The 18,885-nt window shown below is 40.3% G+C and overlaps 1 protein-coding gene across 6 annotated transcripts in view; it reads right to left on the reverse strand.

Annotated features, from left to right (window-relative positions):
- Positions 1–15,610: 15,610 nt before the first annotated feature.
- OSBP2 (oxysterol binding protein 2) overlaps positions 15,611–18,885 on the reverse strand; it is a 159,448-nt gene continuing 156,173 nt past the window's right edge. For 4 of the 6 annotated variants that reach the window (XM_036221034.1, XM_036221039.1, XM_036221037.1 and 1 more), the window contains 2 exons: positions 17,323–17,549; positions 15,611–17,181 (listed from right to left, as the gene is read on the reverse strand). In XM_036221034.1, coding sequence (XP_036076927.1) covers positions 17,036–17,181; positions 17,323–17,549 — 373 coding nt within the window. In that variant the 3' untranslated portion in view covers positions 15,611–17,035. The remainder of the gene's footprint in view (positions 17,182–17,322; positions 17,550–18,885) is intronic. The other 2 variants (XM_036221035.1, XM_036221038.1) reach the window with 1 other exon arrangement.

The following is an 18,885-nucleotide window of genomic DNA, read 5'->3' on the forward strand; positions in this document are numbered from 1 at the left end:
TATTAGACTCCTGAACTTAGTTTATTTTCTTAGTAAAATCCAGTACCTTCCTCCTGTTCATTCTTTTTACCATGGTGGCTTTAAACTCTTCAAATTCTTCTTCATCTTCACCATCTTCATTGTTTTCTATCTTCGTCCTCAACACCCACAGAAACTGAAATACTTTATTTCTAAAATGCTTTAGCTTCAATTTCTAGATGTGTCCACTATGCTGCCTATATCCTATTTCCTAGGAGCACTCCTGCCATCCTTGGTGGGAAGATAAAATGCAAGGTCCCCTCCCTTTTCCCTGTCATGGAATAGCTGACCTGTTTGGGAGGAGGGAGATGGTCTGACTGGTCAGTAGCAGGAAGGTCCTTAGTTCAAGGCAGCAAATAGGGGAATGAGTGCAGTAACTCTTGTTTTTAAGGAGTAGAAGGGATAGGACGTTAGCCTTTTTTTTTTTTTTTTACAGTGTCACATGTACATGGTAAAAATTCAAACAGCACAAAAGGTTGGACCATGAAAAAAAGCAAGGTTCCCTCCCACCCCAACCCCCATTTTCCCACTAGAATGAGTATCCATCCTGAGCACACAAATATACATATATCCGTTCTGTTCTGTTCCATTTCCCACTTACTGTATTTTGGAACCTGTTTCAGAATAGCTAGATGACAATGTACTATCATCTAGCAGTCCCCTATTTATAAACATTTCAGGTGTTTTTAACAATGAAAAATGCCATGATGAGTGTGTGTAGATGTTTATTCATTAAATCTTCTCTCTATATAGAGTAAATTCCAAAGAGAAATGGCTGTGTCATATGGTGGATGTATTAAAACAACTAAGATACATTCCAGAAAAGACTTCCAATTTCAACTCCTACCAACAGTGCATTTCCCCCCACTTCCTAGCATGCAGTCTTTCATATTTACTAATCTGAAACATAAAAAGCAATGGACTTCTGAGTTGTTTTGAATCAATTTAAGTGAAATGGAGCGTCGTCTTCGGCCAATCATGTTTCTCTTGTATAGGGCTTTAGTTCTGAATCTTAGGTTAGGGAGTCTACAAGAGTTTACAAAAATCAGACGAAAACAAGGGGTGAAGTCCTCAGGGAAATGTTCACTTTATGACCCCCTCTGCCCCTAAATGTCCCATGGACTTAGGTTTACAAACTCCACTTTAGGATCAATTTTGTGTTTGTTACCAGATCAGGACAAAGGTTTGACATTTTTGTTTATCAAACACAGGCATGGGTTAATGACAGGCTGAGAAAAACTTATTTGTTTCTCCTTTATATCCATTTGAGTGACAACAATTTTTGGCTCCTCTTTGTTGGGTCTAGTTCCTTGCATCTACATGATGCCCTTTCAATACTGTGGTTCAAGCAGTATGGGCCAAGAGTTCACAGCTCTAGGACCCAAAAGTGCTAAGACTGATGAAACTCAGAATTATTTTCTATGTACATAGAATACAAGGCTTGGCCTAAGTGAGTGGTGCCTCCACTGGATGCTTGTTCCTGTTGGAAGGTTCTGCAGCTGGGCCAAACTGTTAGGAACCTCCCTGTTGGTGGTAACCAAGGTGCCTGACAACATCCTCACAATTCCACTGGAGGGTTCAGCCTTTGTTGGAGGTGGAACCTCTGAGGCTTCCTTTGGAACCAAGAGGCTACATTGCTCTTGGTTCCCTGAGCAGTTGAACAGCCAATGTGGCCATGAGAAGCAGAGCTCCAAAGGAACATCTTTCTCCACTGCTACATTTGAGACTTCAGACTGCCCTTTGCCTATTTTCAGCACTGGTGGGGGCAATGTCTCCATAGCAAGCAAAAAAGACTGGACAAAGAGCCTGTCAAGGCACATCCCATTCAACAATGAGCCAAAATGTCACCAGGCCTGTTTTTCATCTGGGTATTTTCACCTGGTAACTTGGAATGTACCAGGCCTGACGAGGGTTCCTGGTGGATCCTGCAGAACCTACCTTCCTTTGATCTTCCGAGGCTTCAGACAAATCACTGCCATTTCTCCTCTAAAATAAAGGAGTCAGATGATATTACAGGTTTCCCAGCTTATTTAGCCACAGGGCCAGCTCTCCACATGAAATTTATCCAGAAGTCCGTATAGACTGCCAATCAACTGGAGCCAGTGTGACTGAAGTTGGCCTCGTAGCCCAAAGCCCCTTCTGCCCTGACCCCCAATCTTTGCACCCAAGATTACTGGTCTCCATCTGCTACCTATATGTCTTCCACTGCTTACTCAACCCCACAGCCATCCTCGTGGCCTTTTAATCATTTGGCCAGTTTCAGTATCCCCTAAGGGTGAGGAGGGTGCAGCTTCCATACAGCTTCCCTCAGGGCTGCACCACAGGTTGCCTATGGTACTTTCTGGAGCTCTGGAAGGCTCAGCTGCTGCTAGCCAAGGCCTGGAGGGTAGGGGAGGTCATAGACTGAGCAGACCTGGACCAGTGAGAGGGGAAGGATCTGACGGACACACTCCTCCCTTATTGTCCACTCTGTACTCCGCTGAGATGCTTCCATAGGATTCTCTGGGACCACTACCTGCCTCGGCAACTGCAGGTTTCTTGGGAAGCTGTGGCCAGCTTTAACCACAATTTTGAATTTATCTTTCCTTCCCCACTACTCTTTTCCTCTATTGAAGCTCTGGACTCTCAGTCCCCTCTCCAGTGCTCCACCATTTAAACCAATCTATCACGAGCTGGGTTTGGGGTGCTGCAGTAGAAAGAGAGTCCCTATTTATCAGAAGTTTCGAGTTCCTCACGCTAAATCAACTATCACAATACGACCCTGTGGGCTGGCTGGAAACTCACCTCACTCAGAGGGCTCAGGCAGGACCTGGTACTCGGCCATCGCTCATCAGCAGCTTTGGGGGTATCCAACACACAGTCCTATCAGGGTGACAGCCTTCTTCCATCCAGCCAACACTTGGGGTCTGTGAAGATCCACCCCTAAGCTCATCTTCCAGGTCCTCAAGGCGGTGGTCGCACAACGGCGCATGCGCAGTACTCCTGCCGTGCGCTTGCGGCTGCGTGGTGCTGGGTGAGTCAGCCATCTATGCCTCAGCCCTCGTTCCAGGAGAGAACCGTGACCAAGCTGGGGTGTGTAAGGTTGGTCACTGGACCAGACATCGGATTTCAGTAGCCCCGTTGCACTTGGCAAGACCTGGGGCCAGACTTGGGGCGGCGGCTGTGGGCATCACCTCACATCCTACGGCAAGCTAAAGGCCTTGTGGACCCAATAGTTCACATATCAAACAGAAAAGTGGGGAATTTTTTCCACTGACGTCTGTGTATTAACGCCAAGCATAAGTGAAGCCTTTTTCCTGGGTTGTTTTCCAGCTGTTTGCTCACTACGGAAAACGTTTTGTATAGATGTCCTTATGGTGTGGTGCTTTCATATCTGCAAGATAGAGGACTTGGAAAGGAAGCTGCATGCTTTACGTTTTAAAATAGCTATCTCAGGGTAATTTTTCTTGAAGGTCCAGTCTGCTTGTTAGCTTGTCGGCCTCTCGGCACCTGAGGCCTCTTAGGTTTCACAGCTTTGGCACCTTTTCTACTGGTTTGTCCTTGGACTGGTGTAGGGTGTTTCTTGAAAGGTAAACATTTTTAGGTTTGTGGGTTTCCTATCATGCTTAAGAAAATCCCGCCCCCCCCCGAAACATTCTATTACATTTTGTTGCAGTGTTTTAAAAATTTGTGAGTCACTCTCCACTCCTTGTGGAGTGTATTTTAGTATAAGCAGTAAGGCAGGAGTCAAGCTTTTTTTTTTTTTTTTTTTTTTTTTTTTTTTTTAACCAAGATGGAAATTCACTTATGCCAGTTCCATTTATTGAATGAACTATCTTTGTCATTATTTATATTCCACTCTATTTGATTTTGGACCTTTTGGATTTGAGATGCCCCTTAGACATGCCAATATAGATATCCTGTTATCAGTTGAACAGGCAATTCCAATGTGAGGGCTGAGGTCCTAGCTGAAACTAGAATTTTGGGCGTCATCAGCATCTAGATGGGTCAATCTCTTTCACTATTTTTCTTTTTAAAATATTTTTTCAGGCTATTCTTAGAATTTATTTTGTCACATGAAATTTAAAATCACTTTTCCAGATCTTTCCCATCCTTGCCAAAACCAAATTCTATTGAGATTTAAATAATTGAATTAAATTTAGATGTAAGTTTTGGGAGAGTTGACATTTTTATGAACCTGAATCTCCCCAGATAATACAAAATGGTTTTCATTTGTTAGACTTCTTTTAGGTCCTCCAATAAGGTTTTATAATTTCTTTATATGGGTCCTATAACTTTCCCATTGAATTTATTCCTAAGTACTTTATGGTTTTTGTTATTGTGAATGGGATTTTTTTCCCATTTTTATTCCTGCTTGTTAATGTAGAGAAAAGCTAATGACTTAATATTTTCTACCTTATGAATCCTGGTAGTTTTAAAAGTAAACTTGTTTTATAGATACAATCTGTATATTGGCCAGTATACCACTTTATTTGCCAGTTTGCTTTAGCTAGAACTCTGAAACAGTGTTGAATAATTATGCCAGTCTTGTTTCTAATGTGGATGGATATCCACATGTGATGTGGATGGAAATCACATGTTACGGTTGAGCAGGATGGTGGCTGTTGGTTTGGCAAATGGCCTTTAAAATGTAGAAGGAGTTTCCTTGCCTCCTCCTCCCTTTTTTAAAAAAATTAAATGTGGAGCCTCTGGGTTGGAGCTGTGGCTGCCAGTCTTGCCTGAATCTGGCGGGTAGTGACAGCAGTGACAGCAGTGACGCAAATAAAATGTGGTTGTGTGCCCCTAGAGACTGTTGTCAACCTTAAAAATTAATAAAGGTAATCTACCAGCAAATGAGTTTATTTGGGAATAGCAGAGGAATTGCAATTCCGGACAAGCAAACTATGGCAAACCACAGGCAAGTCCAGAGGAGAGGAGTGTGCTTTTATGGAGGAAGTTGGAAAGGGCAGTTTTGATATAAGTTTATTAAAGAAGAGGGAGAATTCCAGGTTGTGGCAGCTTCTCATTGGCTGAGTTGTTGTTGGGCCAGGAGAAAATCTTCCTTCTTCCTGTTCTGGGTATGTAAAATAAGCTATGACAAGTGGTATATGTTTGAGAGCCCCTCCCTTCATGTGACAAAATAAATTCTAAGAATAGCCTGAAAAAATATTTTCATGAGGTTTTCCTCTTTTTACTTTTACACTGTCAAATGCCTTTTCAGCAATTATAGATGCAACCAAATGGGGATTTTCTCTTTTAAGCTGCTGTTTTAAGTTATTTTTATTAGACGTTGAGTAGCTACAAAAGAATACTGTATAAAATATAAAGTAAGAAGACTATACAGTGTACTGACTTGAAAAAAGGCATATTATTACTTTACAAATCCCTGTATTTTTCTCGTGAATCCTCTTTCCTTTTCTCCTTGCTTAACTGTAATTATCCTGAATTCTGTGTTCATCTTTCTTTTGCTCTATTTATACTTTGTATACTTGGTTTGTATTCCTAAATTGTTTTATTTTGCCTGTTTTTGAACTCTTGGACATCACATTTTATTTACTACTCTGCAATCTGCTGTTTCTTTTCAATATTATTTTCCATAAATTCAAGTTGTTGGATGTAGCTGTAATGTTTTCATCTTCACTGCTGTGTGGTATTCTATCACTGCTGAATACTAGACAGTAATGAAAACACCTACGATTGAAGATATCACAATTTTTTATCCATGCTTCTTTGGCATTTGGGTTATCTTTTGTTTTTGTTTTTGTTTTTGCTATTACAGTACATATGTGGATTCTTGTTTACGTCTCCTGTTGCATGCCTGCAGGACTTTCTCTGTAGGATATAATCCTTGGAGTAGAATTGTTGATTTATAAGTTATGCCCATTTCAACTTTAAATAGGTAATGCTAAATTGTTTTCAGAAGCAGTTATATCAGTTTACATGCCCATTGACACTAAGTGCTTCATCCTCCTCTATTTCCTTGCATTACTACACTTAATATTGCTAGACTTGAGTTTTTTTGTTGTTGTTGTTGTTTGTTTTTGCCAGTCTGATGGGTGTGTAGTGGTATTTCATTGTGGTTTACTTTACATTTCCATGATTTCTGATGTGGTTGAGCACTCTTTCATGTCTATTGACCATTTATATTTCTTCTCTGTTAAAATGTTTGCTCAAGACTCTTGCCCATTTTTCTATTCTTTTATCTTCATTACTGATTTGTGTTTTTATTTTAGATACAAGTTTTTTATTTGTTACCTGTGTTGTACATTTCTTTCAGTCTTTGGCATATATTTCTCTTTACTCTCTTTTTATAGTCTTGTTGAGTAGAAATTCTTAATTTTAATATAGACTAATTTAATCAATATTTTTTAGTTTCTATTTCTTATAACTTGTTAAGAAATCTTTCTCTACCCTGTGGCCATGAAGATATTATTTTATGTTATCTTCTAATGTCTTCATCGCTTTGTTTTTCACATATAGATCTTTAATCCACTTGGAATTGGCTTGTGTATAGTGTTTGGTAGAGCTCCAATTCCTTCCTTCTTTCTTTCTTCCCAATTGCCCCCACACTCCTTATTGAAAAGTCTTACCTTTTTCTAACAGTGCTACTACCTCTCATGTATCAAATGCATGTATATGTGTATGTGTGTACATTTCTGGATTTTTATTCAGTTTTATTTGTCTGTGTCTCTTTCTCTATGCCAATACCATAATGAATGATTTAATTATAGTTTTATAATAAGTTTTAATGTCCTGTAGGGCCAGTCTTACCTCTTTTTCTGCTTCAAGACTGTCTGACTGTTCTTGGTCCTTGGCATTTTCATACACATTTTAGAATAAGTTTATCAAGTTCCATGAGAAAACCTGTAGGAGAATCATTGGAATTGATTGTATCTGTCATTAGTTTGAGAAATGATACCTTTCTAAATCTTCTAAACCATGAAGATGATATAACTCTTCATTAATTTGGAATTTTCTTTAATGTCTTTCAAGAAAATATAATTTTCCCCTTTAGAGGCTGTGTATATCCTTTGTTAAATATATCCTAGGTACCTGTTATTTTTGATGCTATTGTAAATATTTCTAAAACTTTATTTTCTGACAATTTTTTGCTGGTATATAAAAATGTAATTGATTTTTATATATCAATTATTGTAATTTATCTTTAGATTCTTTTGGATTTTCTATGATATACCATCTGTGAGCAATGATAATTTTGCCAATTTTCATACCTCATATATTTTTCTTGCCTTATTGCATTGGCTATGTCAGTACAATGTTGAATGTAAAGGGGAAAAATGGATATCTTTTTTGTTTCCTGTCTCACAGAGAAAGCTTTTTTTAGTAGAAATTCATAGGATTAAGGAAGTTTTCTTCTATTCCTATTTTAAAGCATTTTTTCCCTTTTAAATACCATGGATGCATGTTCAATTTTATCTAAAGTGTTTTATGCATCTATTGTGATGACTGTATATTGTTCTCCTTTAATTTGTTATAAGTGGTGAATTACATTGGTTAGTTTTTCTGATGGTAAACTAACCTTGCATTTCTAGAATAATGATTGTAGTTTTTCCATGTTGCTATATTTGTTTATTAAGATTTTCATTTGAATTGTACCATCATGTGAGTGATAACTAGTTTGTGATTTTCTTTCCTCATACTGTCTTTCTTAGGTTTTGGTGACCAGGTTATACTGCCCTCAAGAGATGAGTTGAGGAGTCATCTCTCTTTTTCTCTACTCTTGGGATAGTTTCTGTAAGATTGGTTATTCCTTGGTGATCAGCGTCTGGAGTTCTGTGTGAATACGTGTGAGGGAAGATTGTTAGCTAATTTATTAAAATGTGGTTATAATTCTGTTTAGTTTTTTCCTGTTTTTGAATGTTTTAAATTTTTCTATGGTTTTATCTCAGTTGTTAAACTTAGTAGCACCTATATTTGTGTCCTCTTTTCATTCCAAATATTGTTTTTTGGTTCATTCATTTCCTCTGTCCTTCCCTCCCTTCCTCCCTTTCTTTGAATTCCTGATAAGTAAAGTTTGTAAATTAGTTTTTGTAAGAATCAGCCTCAGCTTTCTTCCTCCTAGATGTTTTTCTCTTTCATTAATTTCTGATCTTTATTTCCTTTCTTATCCTTTCTCTGAGTTTATCCTGATGTTCATTTTCTTAATCACATTAGATGTTTAGCTAATTTTTTAGCTTTTCTTCTTTCACAGTGTGAGCTTTTTCCCCCCCACATTCTTGAAATATAATAGACAATTAGTTGCTTGTATTTACATTGTACAATTAAGTGAGGTTTTTTCCAGTTATAATTGGCATACAGTGATATATCAGTTTCAGTTGTACATAGTGATCAGCGATCACTATTTAGCAGTCACCTCACTAAATCTAGTACTCCTCTTCCTCTTACATATTTATTACATTATTAACCATCTTCTCCATGCTATACTGTACAACTCCATGTCTATTCTACAACTGTCTATTTGTACCTCTTAATTGCTTCGCTTTTCACCATCCCCGCAACACCCTCTCATCTAGTAGCCCTCAAACTATTCTCTGTATCTAAGTTTATTTCTGCTTTTGTTATTTATTTTGTTCTTTAGATTACACATATACATGAAATCAAGCAATATTTGGCTTTCTCTTTCTGACTAACTTCATTCAGTGCAATACCTTTAGGTCCAATAAGGCAACATCTTTTTCCATCCCCTTCTTTTTAGTCTGTGTCTCTTTTAATCTGAAATTAGGCAGCATATGTAGGGGTCCTGTTTTCTTATCCATTCAGCCACTCTTTCTTTTGGTTGTAGAATTTAATTCTTTTCCATTTCAGATACTTGTTGATAGGAATGTAGCTATTACTATTTTCTATTTATGTTTTTTGATACATGTTTTTTCTTCTTAAAGAAGTACCCCTAACATTTCCTGTAATACTGGCTTGGTGTTGATAACTTCCTTTAGCTTATTTTTGTCTGGGAAGCTCTTTATTTGTCCTTCAACTCTAAACGATAGCTTTGCCGGATAAAGTATTCTTGGTTGTAGATCCTGGGTTTTCATCACGTCGAATATTTTGTGCCAAGCCTTTCTGTCCTGCATAATTTCTTTTGAGAAATCAGCTGCCAGTCTTATGGGTGCTCCCTTGTAGATAACTAACTGCTTTTCTCTTGCTGCTTTTAAGATTCTCTTTTCGTATTTAACCTTTGACATTTTAATATGATGTATCTTGGTGTGCACCTCTTTGGGTTCTTCCTTCTTGGGACTCTGAGCTTCCTGGGGTTATATGTCTATTTCCTTTACCAAGTCAGCGAAGTTTTCCATCATTATTTCTTCAAATAGCTCTTCAACGTCTTGTTCCTTCAGGTACCCCTATGACAAGGATATTTTTCCATTTAACAGTGTTCCATAAGCTCCTTAAATTATTTTTATACTCTTGGGTTCTTTTTTCTTGCCATTCTGATTGAATGTCCTTGGCTTTCCTATCCTCTACATTGGTGGTTCCATCCTCTTCTTTATCCACTCTGTTTATTCCATTGAATATACCCTTCATCTCAGATAATGTGTTCTTCATTTCTGACTGGTTCCTTTTTATAATTTCCATTTCCATGTTTTTTATCTCTTTGTTAAAATTCTCACTGACTTCATCTACACTTCCCCAAAGTTCATTGAACATCTTTGTAATAGTGTTTTGAACTCTGCATCTGTTAGATTGCTTGAGTCCATTATTCCTGGATCTCTTCTGTTCTCTCATATGGTTTCAGCTTGTCTTCCCATTTTGGCTGCCTTTCCATGTCTGTTTCCATGTACTAAGTAAAGCTCCTAAGTCTCCTGGTCTTATTAGTGTGGATTTGTGCAGCAGGTCTCCAGCGGCTGGAGAGGTTCAGCTGCAGGCCAAATTTAGAGAGGTTCAGCTGCAGGCCAAATTTAGCCTCTACCCCTCTGGGGCTACCTGTTAAGATTTAGCAAGCAATCCACAGGTGCTGTGCTTATAGTTGCCTCAAGAAACCACACCATAAACTGAGGCCAGCTGCCACCAATGTGTCTTGGTGCTACTCAACCAGGAGCACCAGACTTACTGAGAATACACCTGTGTGTGGCTTGGGTGGAGCCGAGAGTTGTGGGAGGTAGAGTTTCAGCTAATCCTCTGGGTGGAATGATCTCTATTACCTGGTTCCATAATGATGACGTCTCATCTATGGCGGTACTGAGTCTGCACACTGGGACGGGGGAGGGCTTAACAGAGGAACAATGGATACCACTGGCACTCCAGCCTGGGATAGAGCCTTGCCTCCTGCTCTCACTCCGACAACTCAGTATTCCCCTGTAAGTCCCTGCTGCCCCCCGAGCAGCTGACTTAGTGCTGGTGCTGAGTGAGTAGGTCCATTACCGCGAAAGTCTGCTTGCGGACACAACCCCTTTAAGAGATGTCTGCTGCTGCCATAGCCTCTGTCCCACTCAGCTGCTGGGGACAGGGCAGCCTTGTTTCTTCGCCCCTTCCTGCCTTCTACCTTTGCAGGTTGATTACTTATTTTTCTCCTCAGGTTTAGTATTTCTGTTCATTAGATCCCAGGCAACTTTCCTTGCTATTTGTTCCATATTTCTGTTACAACTCTGATTTGGTCACAAGAGGGATAAACAGAGCCTCTATCATCTTCACCATTTTTTTTCAAGAACTACAACACGAGCTTTCATTTCTAAGTACTCCTTTACTTGTATCCTATAAGCTTTGCTATATAGTATTTTAATTTTAACTGTATTTTCTAATTTGTTTTCTTCTTTGATCTATGAGTTATTTAAAAGTATATTTCTTAATATTAAAAAATTGTTTAAAAAATAATTTGTTGATTTTGAAATGTCTTTATCATGGTCTGAGAATATGGTCTGTATGCCAGTACTTTGAAATTTGCTGAGGCTTTATGACTGGTCCAGATATGATGTTAATATTCGTAAATGTTCTATGTACATTTTTAAAAAGTATATTCTGCAGTTGTGTGTAATGCTCTGAATGTTCCCACTGCATCAGATTTGTTAATTGTGTTATTCAGAACCTTGCTGATATTTTTTACTGTCCAATCTCTCATTACTGGGAGAGATATATACAATTTCCATTATGATTGTGGATTTGTCTATTTCACCTTGTGATTTTTTTCCATTTTACTTTATTTTGAGATGTTATTGGATGTTAAGAATTTGATAGCTTTATGAATTTTACCTTCTATCATTATAAAGTGACTTTTTTATTTCTAGGAGTAGGTATATGGTAATATTTTTTGCCTTAAAGTCTATCTTGTCTGTATAAGGCATACTCATGTTATTGTGCTTTGCTTTATTGCACTTTACAGATATTGCATTTTCATCAATAACAAGGCAAGATCCTCCACCAGCAAAATGGTTACAACTGGCTGAAGGCTCAGATGATGGTTAGAATTTTTAGCAAGAAAGTATTTTTCGATGAAGGTATGTACATTTTCTCAGACATAATGCTATTGCACACTATTTAATAGGCTACAATATAGTGTAAACATACTTTTATAAGCACTGGGAAACCAAAAAATTTAAACAATTCACTTTATTGTGATATCAGCTATATTGCAGTGGTCTGGAACTGAACCTGCAATATCTCCAAGGTATGCCTGTATTTATGTTTTAGGTATATTCTTATAAATAGCATATAGTTACATTATATTTTTATTCTAAATATTGTTTTTATCCGAAGCATTTAACTTAAATTTTGTGTAATTATTGATGCATTAAGTATTGACCTATTTCTATCCTCTTGTTTTGGTAATTTTTATTCCTCCTTATCTGCATTCCATTTTTCTTTCCTTTCCTTGCCTTTGTATTGAATATTTCTCCCCACATACAATGTTTTCCCTCTTTTCATATTCTTGTTCCTTTAGTGATTACTCTGAGACATTTTACATGATACTTAACTCACCAAAGTCTAACTGCACATGACACTATTAATATTGTTTTACTAAATTTTTTTTAATGTCTTTATTTTCCTTTGGCTCCTGAAAGATGTTTTCACTGGGAATGCTAACATTTACTCCTCTACTTTGTAGATATCACTTCATTGTCTTCTTTGGACGTTAACTCTCAGTCTAATGGATGCTCTTTGAAAAGTAATCTTTTTTTCCCCTCCCTAATCTGACTGCTTTTAAGATTTCATTGTTTTAAGGGTCTTGTGATTTCACTATATTGTATTTAGCTGTGGATGTCTTTTTATTTACCCTGATTAGGATTTGTTGGTATTGACTCTGTATAATTGGTGTTTCTCATGAGTTCTCATAATTTTTTTAGCCATTACCTCTTTAAAGATTGCTTCTGCTCCATTTTGATTAGACACAACAAAGGAGCTTCAATGGGAACACATCAAAGGGAACTTCCTGCTTTATTCTTTATGTCTCTTAATTTTTCTTTTTCTTTTTCACCTCTTTGTGTCTGTGTTGCATTCTGGATACCTTCTTCAGATCGCCCTTCCACATCACTAATACCGTCTTCAGTTGTGTAATCCATTAAAAAATTCATTATTTTTAGTGATTTTTTCAATTTCTGTTCTTTAGTATTTTTTAAATATTCTTTACTAATTTTCAACTACCCTTCTGTTTCTAGAAATATATTAAATGTGCTTATTTTATATTCTGTCTGATAATTTCACTATATAGAGGAGTTTTATGTCTGCTTCTGCTGTTACTTTGATTAGCCCCTGCTCATGGGCCGACTTGTGTGTTATGTGTTTAGAGATAGTTAGTATACTGTGAACTGCTTATTTTTCTTGCATCTTCACATCTGAGGTTCATAGGCTTAAAATGAAGAGGAGATCCTCCAGAGGATTTGTTTGCTTTGCTCATGCGACTGGGGACATTGCCAGTTTAGGACCATGCTATAGTCTCTGCTAGATGTTTTATTGGATCAGCCAAGCGAGGGTACACTCCTAATTGCAAATTCTTAGGGAATTTTTTTTTTCTCTACTTATGACAAACATTTATTAAGACAAGCAATTTTACTTGTATTTTATTTTTGATTCACCATTATATTGACAGTATAGCCCTTTGGGGGTCCAGCTTTCTGGGGGACATTTCCTATTGGATGCATTATATTGGGATGGTAATTTGAGGCAATGAAACTTACCCTTAGGCTCACTGGGCTCAATGAATGGCTGCAAGGGAGAAGCAGACTTCAGAGCTCTTCTTATCTCTCCAGGTTTCCACATCCACTTGATTTCTGGCCTGAGTATCCATTATATTCTTTCTAGTTCATGGATGCATTTAGGTACTTTAAAATTTTATTCAGCATGTCTAGTTTTCCACAAGGGGGGGAGGGGGTTATCTAGTCATCTAGTCTACCATATTGCCAGAAGGGAGAAGTCCTCCTTGAACTGCTTGATACGATTTACAATAAAAAGCTTCCTGACACTGACCCATTCTTGCATTTCTGTGGTAAACCCAACTTGGGCATAGGTTTACCAGTCTGAGGTATCAATCTTTGGTGTGTGGCTATATTCTATTTGCTATTGTCATATTCGGTTATATAAAAATTCTATTTTTTAAAAATATTTTTATTTTCAGGCGAAGCAACTCTTGGTTGACCTCACAGATTGCAAGGACCTTGTCAGGTTACAATCCCTTATTTTTTAATTTTTTTTTTTACACCTACAACACCTGGTCTTCCTGGGTGGTCTCCTATCCAAGTACTAACCAGGCCCAACCCTACTTAGCTTTTGAGATCAGATGGGATCGGGCTTGTTCAGAGTGGCATAAAAATTCTATTCTTATGTGAGATTGAACTATATATTTAGTGCTGTCTTTATCAGGTTTTGTTGTTGGAGTCATGCTGGCTAGCTTCATAAAAAGAATGTTATCATCTATAGCCCTGTTTTTTCCTGTACTGCACTTTGAAATATTTCTGGTGTCCTCTCCTCTCCATCCACCTCATGCTGAGCCCCACTCAACCTTGGAGATGAAGGAGACTTAGGCCTCCTCCCTGAATGTCTGTCAGGAGCAATGATTTGGACGCTAGAGTTTGGGGGAAACAAGAGTTCTCTGTGTCCCTAGGTTCAGCTCTTCCCACTTCTGTCTCTGAGGGGCCCCTCACAATTTGAGGCTGCACTCACACTCCAGAGATGCCCAGGGGGTACTCCCCTAAGCCTTTGCTCTAGCTGAGTTTCCTGGCCTGAAATTAATTCATTCAGTACCTATTTATTGGACACCTACTAAGTGCCAAGCACTGGGGATGCTACAATACATAAGACAAGATTCCTACTCTCATGAAACTCACAGCTCATTGGGAGTTGGGAAGACAGTTAACATTTAAGTAAGATATATGGTATGCCAGATGGTGCCGGAGTTCAGTAGAAAACAAGGAAGCCATTTGTTGGTAGCTTTCTAGCATGTTTGGGTGTCTACAAGTCAAGTCCATGTTGTCGATTCGCCTCTCGCCCTCCATAATGTTCTTCTTTTTAAGAATTACTTCAGCTATTTCTTGTGCAGTTACTCGCCCATATAAATTTCACAATCAGCTTGTCAAGTTTTTGAAAAATATTGGTAGAATTTTGATTTAGATCATGTTGAATTTGTAGATTTGGGAAGAACTGATATAATTGAGTTTGCCCATCCATGAAGATGGCATTTTTCCTGTTTGTCAAGTCTTCTCTATGATTCAGTAAAGTTTTAATCTATGAAGATCTTTTGCATCTTTTTGTTGGATGTATTCTAAGGCCTCTTATGTTCTGTTATAGAATCTTACATTTTCTATTCAGTGATGGCTGAGCGTAGGCTTATCTCGTGTCATGCTACTCAGAGTGGTTTCTAGAATGTCAACCTGATGTCACTCCCTGTTCAGAGCTCTGCCTGGCTCCACTTCAAACTTGATTCCTTACTTTGCCTCAGTGGACTGGCCTTTGTCACCTCTGGGCTTTGTGTATGCAGCAGCCCATTCCTTCCCCTGGTAGACCTCCTCCATGCCTCCCTCTGGGTCAGGTCTATCCTGGGGTTGTTGCCCCACCCCCTCTATCCAGTGACAGGTACCCCTCCAACCCCAGTCAGGACTCACCAGTGTCTGCCTTCACCCAGATGGGAAAGGGAGGCCCTGGGAAAGGAGAAGTTGTGTGGGGCCAGCCTTGGATCCCATAGTACTAGGTGTCAGGATGGAGGGTTAGAGCCCCTGGGGCGCCCTGTCCCACCCCATCCTCTCACCTGGAAGCAGTGGCAATGGGAGGAGGGCGTACTGGGCTAAACCAGCCTCTCTTAGTGGTCCTCTTAGTGATGCAGTTGCTTGGCAGTTGGGGCAACATACGTGGCTAGGCCATGGCAACTATATTACCTCACCAGAGTGGCCTTCCCTTGGCCCCAGAGAGCCCCAGGTAAAGCTGTGGCCTCACCCCTAGCTGCTGACTTATCCTTTACACGTTTTTCTAAAAAAGCTCTTCCTGTGCCAGATCCCATCCCATTTAGTCTTCCACCCTACCCCTCCCCATCCAGACCAACCTCCCACTGCCCGTTTCCGGCACTGAGCAGAATGAAGCCCATGCTTCTCCCCCATATTATCTTGTGGCTGTCCCCTGTTCCCCTTCATCAGTCCTGCTGCACGGAGTCACAGACAGATTCAGGGACAAGGCCATGGAAAATTCCAAATCCAAGGTTTTTATTACCGGTCGGAAGGTGCTCACTGCAAACAGTGTGGAGAAGAGGTACATTGCACAGCTGTGCTGCAGGCCCTGCGGGGCTGCCTGCCTGCCCTGACCCCCTTGAGTGGGCACCCTAAGGCATTTCACACATTGGTGTTTTCACTTTCTTTTCTTATAAATACAAAACCAGTCCAAGAGTAGAAAGAAAAACCCTGTGGTGAAGTTTCAGGACTAAATTGAAGTGGAAAGGGTTGGAGTGGGGGTTCTAAGGGTCTGGGACAGTGGCCACAGTGGCCCATTCCCTCCACTGTTGGCAGAAGCTGTTGGAAGTTGGTCTGAGGAAAGGGCAGGGCACAGCTGACAGGCGGGCCAAACTCAGACAGGAACACCCTATCTTCATCATTTTATCACTTACACATACCATAGAAATTTAAGCAAAATAGCTATTTTATATATATTTATATAGTATATATATATATATATATATAAATCAGGCAAATAAAGAGCTCAGAGCAGGTGCTGAGATGAGCACCCTGAGAAGAAGCCGAGGCCAGATGCTGGGTCTCTGATGTCCAGGGCACCAGCCCAGGGAGAGCTGAGGGTTGGTTCTTATTGCTGATTTGGGGCCTGGTTCTGGGGAGCACCTGCAGATCCTGCCCCCAGCTCTTCCTGGCCTCTTTGGGGCTTGAGAACAGCCCCTACATGGCCAAGGCTGGGCAAGGGGCTATTGCCCTCAAATCTACGTGGGGGGGCCTCATTGTTCCCCCTCCCCCACAGTGGCTGTAGCTCTAGAGATAATTTGTGTTCTCCTGGGCCCAAGGCCCCTCCCAGTCCCTTCTCTGTGGGGTCCTGGGCTCCTAGGGCTGGCCTTGCTATGTTGAGCTACAAAATGCTCTGGACTCAAAAGGGTCTATCTGGCTTCCTGATGTCTTAAAAAGAAGGGGCTCTTGCCAGGACACTTAGAAAGTTGTCTGCTAAGTGCCGTACTAAAAAATATTTACTAAACATCTCAGCTGGAAAGAAATGGAGATCGTTTTCCTAAAAAAGTCAAACGAGGCTCCCCAAGAGGGGCCAGTTCCTCCCTGGGTGGAGCTGGTGGCAGAAGGGGGGCGGGCAGTCCAGGGCCCCAGCCAGCCTGCCTGAGTTGTGGTAACTGGGAGCTGGGGTCCCAGTAGGGCCCAAGTCCATAATGAAGGGGCATAGGTGACCCGGGGCACCTGGAGGCTGGAGAGAACTCGGGTCAGCACTTCCTCCTTCCAAGGTCGGGGCCCCAAGAAAGTGTTAGTAAAAAAAAAAAAAAAAAAAAGGAAAGGAAAGGAAAAAGGTGGAGTGGGATGCTGTTAAGTATTAAATTGAGTGCATTCAAGAAAAGATGGACCAGGCAGTGCAGGCGCCTGTATTTTTGTAGGAGGGGTGGTGCTCAGAAGATGTTGGGGCACATGTGCCAGTCCTGCTTCTCCTTGGCCTCCCAGTAGCCGCCCTTGTACATGCAGGCCGTTTCCCCAGTCAGCGGGTCCAGCCTCTTCTCGAACCACAGCGGAATGTATACGTCGGCTTCCTTCTCTGCTGGATGGGCACAGCGGGTGGGTGGGCAGGCAGTTTCCTACCCCACCCACCCGGAACCCCACCTTGGGCTCCAGAGGTACCTGCTCCACCCCCCCCGCCCCCCCCCCCGCCGGGCAGCCGCCCATCCCTGCCTGGCCTCACCATCCTCTGCGCCACAGCCTCGCGAGCAGGCCTCCAGTCGCCGGCGCCTGGACATACGCTGCTTCTCCTCCAGCCTCTGCTTCTCCGTGTTGGCCTCGTCCCAATTCCCCTTCTCCATCAGTCGCTGGTCAGGCCGCAGGCGGCTGTCAGTGGGCGCCACGCCCTCCTCGTGCTCGTTGAGGGTCAGGGCCAGCTCTGAGAAGTAGTACATGTTCTCCGCGTTCTCCCTGCGAAGGGCCGCGCCGTGAGCGACCCCCGCACATCCCTCCTCTCGCCGGCCCTGGGTGCCTAGGAAGCCCCCTCTGCCTACGTCCGACCTCCTCTCACCTGGTGTCCATCCCCAAGAGCCCGCAAAACCCAGCCGCTCCATCCAACCGCTCTTTCCTCCTTCACCTCACATGCTCTCTCTACTCATCTGCATCTGCTTTGCTACACAATACTTCTCTGGGAATTTGCCCATTTCCTCCACTTTTTCAAATCCATCAGGGTAAAGTTGTTTCATAATATCCACATTATTGCTGTAATGTCGGTGACACAGCAACATCACTGTTTGCATCTGTGATGTTGGTTCTATGTGCCTTTTCTCTATTCTCAACAGTTAGGTCAGAGATTTGACCATCTCTTCATTGGTGGAAGATGAAATATTGTTGATCCTGGTTAGGTTTTTCTGCTTCACTGATTTTGCTTTTATAGTCTTCTTTCTACTTTGTTGGAGTTTATTTTGCTGTTCTTTTTCTAACTTCTTGAGATGGCTGCTTTAGCTCATTTTTCAGCCTTCTCTAATATGTGCATTTTAAGGCTACATTTCATTCCAAGTTCTGCGTTAGCTGAATCCCACTGTTTTTGATAACTATTACTTTCATTATCATGCAGTTATATTTTCTAATTTCCATTATCTTCTTTGACCTATGAATTGATAGAAGTATATTTCTTACATTTATAAACATGTGGATTTTTATAATTATCTTTGTTTCCAGCATAATTGCCTTGGAGTCATACAATATTTTGGTATAATTTCAGTTCTTTGAAATTTGCTTTATGGCCCAATACATGGTCAGTTTTTACAAATGCTCCATGTGTAACGGAAGAGAATGTGTTTTCTATAGTTGTTCAGTGCAGTATTACACAACTGTCCAGTGGGTTCTATTGTTCAAATTATACTCCTGAGTTAAAAAAATTTTTTTGACTTCTATCCATTGCTAAGAGAGGTATGTTAAAATTTCCCACGTTGGTTGTAAATTAGTCCATTTCCCCTTATATTTCTACCAACTTTTGCTGTATATATTTTGAGTATATTATTCAGTAATGGTCCATTCATATATAAAACTCGTCTTCCTGGTGAATGGAACATTTATCATATGACTCTCTTATTATTAGTCTTACTTTTTGTTTTAAAGTCTGTTTTGTGATTTTAATATGATTACAGCAGCTTTTCTTTGATATTTCCATGGACATATCTTTTTCCTTTTATTTTAGTAATCTTTATTTTCTTAGGATGTGTGTCTTGTAAACAACAAAGTTGGATTTTCAAAACTTGTCTGAAATCTTATGCCTATAATAGGA

Source organism: Rousettus aegyptiacus, unplaced genomic scaffold (assembly GCF_014176215.1).
Source record: "Rousettus aegyptiacus isolate mRouAeg1 unplaced genomic scaffold, mRouAeg1.p scaffold_m13_p_5, whole genome shotgun sequence".
NCBI classification, from domain to species: Eukaryota; Metazoa; Chordata; class Mammalia; order Chiroptera; family Pteropodidae; genus Rousettus; species Rousettus aegyptiacus.